Raw genomic sequence first — 9,031 nt, forward strand, 5'->3', positions numbered from 1 at the left:
TTCCTGTACTCTGTGATTGTCTTCATTTCATCATGATGATTGTGCATGTCTTCTGTTATGCTTACTTCTGAGTACTTATTCCGCTGCAAGTAGTTCTTCGCTAAGGAATTTCCTCACCATCAAATTCCTCAGTGAAGAATTCATAAAAATTGCCTATTCACCCCCCTCTAGTCGATATAACGCACTTTCATTTAGCGTAAAGCCAAATTTCATTTTAGGTGTGTCCATGCGTACTACTTATGGGTTGGATAGAAACACGTAGTACAATAGGGGTTCATCTGCTAGAATTATGACGAAAGTCAAAACAGTTACTTCTCAAATCTTTTTTAGGACTCTTGTATCAGTTTAAACTTTCTCCACTTCTGCATTCATGCTCTCCAGCCATGTCAACAAAGACTACGTTAATACAAGTAAACAGAGCTGACACCCCAAGTTGTATGTGAAGGGCTTTGACTGTGAAGGGGTAAATCTTGGATGTCATTCCTCAACTTAATTAAGCTTCTGCTTCACCCATCCTGTAGCCTACAATTGCTAAACAAATACGTACAATATTGGCAGGCTGATAGATAATAGCCACAAAGAGATCCACCAATGGACTGCTGGTGGAAGTAGATCAAAACTTCTCTGAAACAAAAGCCAATACACATATCTGAATGAATTATAGCAGAACAGATACTTCAATCCTAATATGTGATGGATAGTTAATTACTGATTCAAGGTCAAGTGGCATTTATATTTGATATTGTAAAAGAAAATAGGGAAAGAATCATGCCTTATTGGATCCCAGGTACCTTGCTGACGAGAACATTGCCGCCACTGATACGGAGGTTCATCTTGCACACTGCAAGGAAATCCCACAGCTTCCACCAGCGGTAGTATTTGATCACAGCAGCGAAAATACTTACATGAAAACAAAACTGAGCATTGCCCGCCTGGCTGGATAGGTGTGTATCAATGGTGCTCGCAACTGGTATAAACCGGAAAAAAATCGTTCATGAATAACTCAACCTGAATCATGGATTGCTCTCCATAGTCTGAGTGATAGCAGTACCATACCCATGCATATGTGCATGCTATATCAAGAAAATCAGCAATTCCAATAAGATACTAAACCTATCCTATGGTTCGTATCTAGATGTTTCCCCTACTAAAAATTCACATCGACTTGTCATCAGGAGCTTCCTTGCTGCAAAAATACACACAATAAAATAAAAATTAAACTAGTTCGGTTCTATCTGAATCAATTGATGCCCACATGTGGTGGATAGCCCTGGGACTCGACACTGAAATCAGTAGATGGGTACCTTCACAATCGGCAGTGGAATCAGACTGGACATCGCCGGATGGTTTCCTGCAAACTGGGTCCTGCCGGAGGGCCGTAAAATGAGGTCTCGGCCGCCGTGCCGAATGCAGATGAGAGCCGGGCCATCGGTCCTGCAGAAGAGGCGTCTGACGGGAGTCTGGCCGTCGGGCCGAACGAAGAGGGTAGCCGGGGGTTGGCGCGGAAGGCAGAGGAGGCGTCGGTTGCCGTGAGTTGGAGTTGGAGGTCGAGCGGTGGTAGGCGCGGGTGGTGCCGCGCGCAGCGCAGGATGCGGAAGAGCGCCTTGGGGGAGGAGGCGTGTGCGGAGGGGAGCCCCGAGACCGGGAGGAGGCTCGGCGGCGAGAGGTGGAGCGATAGGAAGGGGTCAAGGGGGGTGGAGGCGAGCGCGGTGGAGAAGAGGTACGTGGAAGAGATCGACGGATGGGCTTCTGTTGGGCTCCCTTTATCCATTATTATACCGACTCGTTGTCTACATGGAGGCCTCTTCGGTTACCAATCCCACGATTTCTTTTAAAACAAATGCTGATGTGGTGAGCTGCATAAAGATAAAAAAAACAGTAATTGATGAGGTAGCAAGGCTGCTGAGGTGGATAAGCTGCATGTCAAGAGAAATAGGATAGTGGGGATGAACTATTTAGGTATTATAGATACCAGTCTTTTAATAAAAAACCAAAAAAAGCTGCATCATCAAGGAATCAAAGATCTAACCTGACAGGGCATGCAAATGCCCAATTACCAAATAGTTTAATAACCCTTTTTAATTTATTAATGGTTTACATATAATATTATGTGAGGTCATTTTTTTGGAAAATCTAATTAAATATTTCGGGTTTTTGTCGCAAATGCACCGATTAACCGGCGACCCGACTGGCAAAAACCTGAACCAACAGCCTCATTTGCCGGTTTGGTTTTTTAAACTATGATGTTAAGTCAATCTTTAGATGGACAAACTTTAAAAAATTACAAAATTAACCATGAAGTAAAAAGGAAATGGAGAGAGTTAAAAAAACGGAGAGGCAAAAAGAAAAAAAAAAGAACGAGTGGAGCCGGTTGGCTGAGCGTGGGGCTGGAATATATAGGCATCCGACCATCGTTTGTTTGTTATAGAAACCCTAGCTTAAGCGGCGGCGGCGGCGGCGAGTATACCACACGCGAGCCTGGTTAGCAATCTGAATAGAGAAAGAGAGAGAAAGAGAGAGAGAGAGAGAGAGAGAGAGAGAGAGAGAGAGAGAGAGAGATTGATGGCGCGCGGCGGCGGCGGCGGAGTCGAGTTTCGGCCGCCTCCTGAGATGGCGATGGAAGAGATGGATCGGCAGCCTGTCGTTGTTTCCGAAGCAAGAATCCTGAGGATGGAGATTGCGTCCCTGGTGAACTTGCTCATCGAGAAACAATCTGACGTTCTTTCCTACGATCCCGAGATCGTGAGGAAGATCACGTCCCTGAGGAACGAGATCGCGTGCCAGAAGCTGGCCAGGGAGCGCAAAGCCTTGGTTACGGAGGTCAAACGCACAGTGCCGCGGAGGCGCAAAAAGTTTTATGCAGTGCGGAGGGTCGCTGAGAAGGAGATCATGGCCGATCAGGAGAGCGTGGATCTGCCTAACTCCGATACGCATAGTGTGACCTCCCAAGTCAGTTGCATCCCCGAGCAGTTGCCCGAGCCCTGCGACCAGAAGGAGATCGACTCGGAGAATAACAAATCAGCTTCCAGATTCAAATCCAACTTCGAGCATGTATATTCACCCTACGGTATTGAGGACGAGGGAGTGCGCCTAAACCGCCAATTCAGTCATATATTGCAGCAGGCGGATGCCTTGTGTGACGAGATGGCATCTATAGCATCTATTCTGAGGAAAATCAGTGTCCCCATCATCTCCTATTACGATGTCTCCGATCTGTGTAACACAGCGCAGAGTTTATCGAGGATCTCCAATAGTATATTGTATAATAGCATGAATGCTGATAAACAGATGGCGGTCCAATATGCTGAGGACCAGAGGACCAAGGAGGAGATGACCGATCAGATGGGCAAAGGCAAATCCAGCACCCACTGTCTTGAGAAGCAGAGGACCGAGGAAGAGGTGGATGTATCTATAACAGATTTGACTGACCATACCGCTGATGATGGCCAGTTGACAGATGATGAGGGTGACCATTTTGTGGGAGCAGATCTGATAAGTTGCCTTTCCAACCAGATGACTGCGTACATGGATGATGGCCAATCAAGCGCCGAGACGCATGAGTCGAGGATGATGGATAAAGGCAAATCAATTAGTGAAGGCAAGTCAAGCATGGAGACACATGCGTCGAGGATGTTGGATATGATGGTGCTGGTTTCTGATGATAAGAGTGAGTCGGATGGTATGACCAACTTGTGCAAATATTACAAGATGCTCGAATTTGAGGATGAGAAGGTGTTGGGCAAGATGACTGCTGAGAATTTAAGGATGTATTACAAATTTCGTACGGAGCTATTAAAGATGGAAGCCAGCTTACGCGAGTTCCGGGAGCAGAATGAAAAGGATGACCTGAGGTGGGAGCAGGATAAAAAGGACGCACTGAGCTGTTGCAGAACAGACCCGACCCCCTTCTCACTTCAGGACGCGGTAGGGGAGGAGGGGGAGGAGGAGGGGGAGGAGGAGGAGGTGACAGAATTCACAGAATCAGACAAAGAGGAGATGGAGATGGAGGACAGGTTGTTTTCTGGAAAACGTGAAGTCTGGGAATCCGCATGGGGATGCTGTGGTGAATTTGAAGACAGTAGTAAGTAAACATGAACATCCATCGAATCATTCTCCTCTTATTTGGCAACCAGATTCTTCCCTTCCTTTTTTCCTTGTACAAGTAATTCATGTTAGAACATGTCTAACACTTGGATTAATTTGGTGTCGCAGCCGCAGTGAGTCCTATGCACGTTACACATTGCACGCCGGGACTGATCCCGTACGCCGCTCGCTCTGTGAGCACCTTGCAGATCTACTCCTTGAAGATTGTTGGAACAGATGGAAAGTTGAAGTTACCACTCCATGTGTATGGTGTTGTTGCTGCCCGAGACACCGTGGACTACAACCGCAACATTCTCTTCTTTAGGCGAAGGGAAGACTGTCAAAAACTCACTCCAGAGGTATGTACCTTATTCCAAATTTCTCTCTGTTTTCCATTTTTGTTCTTGCATGTGTCCTTGTTCATTCCATTCAGCTACAATGATGACTATGATCCCTGCAGGATCCATTTTTGCACTTGACTGGCCCGTCCCGTGCCATCGTGGCTGTGGACCATGTTGACTTCGAAGTCCAACTGAAAGTAAAGGGTGCAACAAGGTCCAGCGACAGAGCATTGATCAGTCGTTGCTGCACTTATTCTGGTGGTTATCATGAAGGTTTAGATACCGCTCTCATCAGCAACTGCTTTTGCACGGTAGAGTTAAGCTTGGAGCGACTCGCAAAGACAGTCCAGGCTACCACCTTAAGTGTCCGTGTTGTTGAAGGGGGACCTTGGCCTTTTGAATATGGTGGTCGGATTGTGTGCTCCTCACCACCACAGGAAGTTATGGACTCCCTGGCCAGGCAAGTTGTGTTGGTTGATTCTCGTTCTTCTGATGGTGGAGAAATGCCAATGGGCACAGATGGCTACCTTGATCTGTCAAGGCATGTTGTTTCTGTAGAACTGGAAGAAAGCCTGCAATTTGTTATACAAGCCTACTCGCAGTCTGGTGATGCTATTGCTAGACAAGGTCGTGTCAAGTTCAGGGCCGAATATTGCAATGTAAGTCGAGGTATATGTGAGATTGGTGACTCTAAGGTGGAGATTACTGTTGCTTGGTCCAAACTTGTTACCAAAAGGATGGATATCCTCTTAGAAGGGCATGTTTGATGGTTCTTGTGCGTTGGAGGTTATGGACTACAGAACCCGTTACCCAAATTTATCTGTTTGTCCCTTGCATGTGGTTTGTGAAACTGCATAACTATTTTTGTATTGATATGTCCAACTATTTGTGTATCTGACTATCTGTGTCCACTTCAACTTCTTATTATGCTATGTGAAGTACTAATTCTGTTTCGATAATCAGCATTAATCCTTTGCAGAAAGCCTAGATTTTGTGAGCCAGCCGCAAGTAAAATGGTCTGCATCGTCAAATCTCTGGTTAGAGCAACTCCAAGAAATCCCGTATCTGTAAAATAACAGAAAAACATCTCCAACAAATCATGTATCTGTAAAATAACAAAAAAATCTCCAATAAATCCCGTAAACATGGAATAAATTTCCAGGGTCACGACGCCATCGCCGCCTGTGCTGCGCCGCACCGCCTTGTCACGCCACCGCCGTCGCCTCGCCGCCCCCATGACCACGACGTGTCTCGCCGGCGGCCACCGACTACCTCGCGCCTCCCTTGCCGGAGGCTGTCGTGCGTGTCACTGACTGGGGAGCCCTAGGCCATTATCTAGTTCTGTTTTATGAAAATTAAAAATGAAAACCTACTTTAGGGGAAGAAGTTTATGGGATCTGACAAAGTAGCTCTCATGAAACTTCCCTTAAAATTTATGAACATCCTGTAAAACTAGTTCGGGAAGTTTCTTAGAGGAACCGAGCTGCTCTAAGAGCAACTTCAATAGATCCCCTGTTCACAAAAAAGCTACATTTAGGGGGAGTTTGGGCAAAAACAAACGTCCACAACAGAACCTGTAAACCCGGAATATATTTAGGATCCTATAAACTCGACCGGCCCAAGTTCCCTCTTGTTTAGGAAGATGACCTTCCCCTAAAAGCGTTGGTGGGCTAAAAAAAACCCTGGCACTTCACCGTGCATTCCCCCATGCCGTCACCGCTCCGCCTCAGCACCCGCCCGCCACCATTGCCGCCTTGCCGCCCTCGCGATGTTGCTGCCACCTCACGTCACTACCACCGCGCCACCACCGACTTTCGGGCCCTAGGCCATCAGATGCGTCAAAGTTCCGGCCTGTTGGTCCCAATCGATTCATTGTTGAGGCGTTTTGCCTTGGAGACAAGGAACACATAAGGATGCAGGCCTTGGCTATTCCACAACTAGGTAGTCTTGTTGTGCCCATATGATGCGGATAAAAAATGCTCCACTTATGGACCGCACTTACGGAAACTCTCCTACGAACAGACTTGGCAGAGTCTAATTTATCAGTAACCCCTGGATTTCAGGTGCGGGGCCCTCCTGTCCCTAATCTAATAATGCCACTTCCATCCGTAGAAAAATGGCTGTAAGTGTAACATTGCTCATGAGGATTTAGCAGAGATGAGGACGTTGATTTTGTTCATATGCCTATATGGCTACAAATCCATAAGTTGCCAGATTTTTAATGCAAGAAGAACATTGTGGAGAAGCTTTTTTGAAGTGGAGGCAAAAGCTTTGGCTCATGTCATTAATAAAGAAGAAGAGAATTGTCCTGTTAATTAACGCAAAACCGAACAAAAACGGCACAAACACCCTCTCCGGCAGTAACACGACAACCTCGAGGGAATACCAGCCAACCTGGCTACCAACACAAGGCGCACACACACCACCAAAGAGAGAGCTGCAATCAAGGTTGTCCACCAGGGTCATCGTCATCACTCCTCCTCGAGCCAGCGACTCTGACTTCACCGAAGAAAGCCTGGTCGCAATGGCTTCGCAAACCCACGCCGGCACAAGCCAAACAGTTGACTCTTCGTGTAGAGAACTGCCAGCTCCGATTCTGATGACGAGATCTGAAGAAGATATATGCAAAGCTCGCGCCGATGAAGATCTTCATGATAGGACCGCCCAATGCAGGTCATCCTTGCCACACAATACACGGCAGCTCCAACTTCCAGCAACGGAAGACGAACACAAAGACCCGTCGGACATGCTGGAACAAGCGCCGACTACCAAGTTCTTGCCGCGACCAAACTATCACTCTTCATCACCATCGTTGTTGCGCAAGACATCACACGGGATCCACGCATCTCCGGTTGGCCACCTACCAGCCGCGACACCGTGTGCGTCCAACCCACCAAGAAACATGGATGGGAGCAAGATTTTCAAGGCGACGCCCCAAAGGAGGAAGACACATGAGAACGACGCCTGTCACTTGACTGGACTGATCTAGGATTTCCCTCGAAAAGCTTACCCTAAGGATGGGAGAGGTCGAAGAAGACTCCGTGGCGACGCCTCCAAGGAGGAGAGCGACGCCACAGGTGTCGCCGCCCTTGTCCGGCAAGAGTTGGGCAAGCTTTCACTTAGAGCCTTCTAGACCACCATCCCCATTCCATTGACGCGAGCCGGCCCACACTTCCACTGGCCTGGACACTCCAGACACGGCGACCGCTGAATGAAATATGCCCTAGAGGCAATAATAAAGTTGTTATTTATATTTCCTTATATCATGATAAATTTTTATTATTCATGCTAGAATTGTATTAACCGGAAACTTAGTACATGTGTGAATACATAGACAAACAGAGTATCCCTAGTATGCCTCTACTAGACTAGCTCGTTAATCAAAGATGGTTAAGTTTCCTAACCATAACATGTGTTGTCATTTGATGAACGAGATCACATCATTAGAGAATGATGTGATGGACAAGATCCATCCATTAGCTTAGCACTATGATCGTTTAGTTTATTGCTATTGCTTTCTTCATGACTTATACATGTTCCTATGACTATGAGATTATGCAACTCCCAAATACCAGAGGAACACTTAATGTGCTATCAAACGTCATAACATAACTGGTGATTATAAAGATGCTCTACAGGTGTCTTCGATGGTGTTTGTTGACTTGGCATAGATCGTGATTAGGATTTGTCACTCCAAGTGTCGGAGAGGTATCTCTGGGCCCTCTCGGTAATGCTCATCACCATAAGCCTTGCAAGCAATGTGACTAATGAGTTAGTTGTGGGATGATGCATTACGGAACGAGTAAAGAGACTTGTCGGTAATGAGATTGAACTAGGTATGATGATACCGACGATCGAATCTCGAGCAAGTAACATAACGATGACAAAGGGAACAACGTATGCTGTTATGCAGTTTGACCGGTAAAGATCTTCATAGAATATGTAGGAGCCAATATGAGCATCCAGGTTCCACTATTGGTTATTGACCGGAGATATGTCTCGGTCATGTCTACATAGTTCTCGAACCCGTAGGGCCGCATGCTTAATGTTCGATGACGATTTATATTATGAGTTATGTGATTTGATGTACCGAAGTTTGTTCGGGGTCCCGGATGAGATCACAGACATGACGAGGAGTCTCAAAATGGTCGAGACATAAATATTCATATATTGGAAGGTTACATTCGGACACCGGAATGGTTCGGATCGTTTCAAATGAGTTTCGGAGTACCTGGGGTTACCGGAACCCCCCGGGTAGTTATTGGGCCTCATGGGCTGATAATCCCCAAGTGCAGGGAATCATCATAGCAATTTTCAAAGGTGGAAATGATAAGTATGGAGTGTCGAACCCACAAGGAGCTAAAGGTAAGATCAATATTCTCTCAAGTCCTATCTGCCACTGATACGACTCTACGTACACCGAACATTTGCTTGCAACTAGATACGAGAAATAAAACTATGTTGTGGGTATGAAGAGTATAACTTTGCATAATATCGGAGAGCTAACATATAAAAGTAGGTGATGTTATCATAAAGTTAGAATATATTACTAAATATTATAAATAGCTAGTGTGGAATAATGATGGGTTGGTGTGCAGAATTATCCT

General features: G+C 46.2%; 1 protein-coding gene across 1 annotated transcript; it reads left to right on the plus strand.

The window, feature by feature from the left end:
- Positions 1-2,435: 2,435 nt before the first annotated feature.
- Positions 2,436-5,383, plus strand: LOC123119568 (uncharacterized). Its single transcript, XM_044539428.1, has 3 exons — positions 2,436-4,081; positions 4,213-4,442; positions 4,544-5,383. The coding sequence occupies exons 1-3, from the start codon at positions 2,563-2,565 to the stop codon at positions 5,189-5,191; spliced, it is 2,397 nt and encodes a 798-aa protein (XP_044395363.1). The 5' UTR covers positions 2,436-2,562; the 3' UTR covers positions 5,192-5,383.
- The last annotated feature ends 3,648 nt before the right edge of the window (positions 5,384-9,031 follow it).

This window comes from Triticum aestivum, chromosome 1B (genome assembly GCF_018294505.1).
Source record: "Triticum aestivum cultivar Chinese Spring chromosome 1B, IWGSC CS RefSeq v2.1, whole genome shotgun sequence".
NCBI lineage: Eukaryota > Viridiplantae > Streptophyta > Magnoliopsida > Poales > Poaceae > Triticum > Triticum aestivum.

What these genes read in the sequence shown, in the direction of transcription:
- LOC123119568 (XM_044539428.1), top strand. Translation starts at nt 2,563, where the DNA reads ATGGCGCGCGGCGGCGGCGGCGGAGTCGAGTTTCGGCCGCCTCCTGAG. An exon ending in TGGTGAATTTGAAGACAGTA is followed by an intron (nt 4,082 to 4,212) that starts GTAAGTAAACAT and finishes TTGGTGTCGCAG; the next exon opens with CCGCAGTGAGTCCTATGCAC. An exon ending in GTCAAAAACTCACTCCAGAG is followed by an intron (nt 4,443 to 4,543) that starts GTATGTACCTTA and finishes TGATCCCTGCAG; the next exon opens with GATCCATTTTTGCACTTGAC.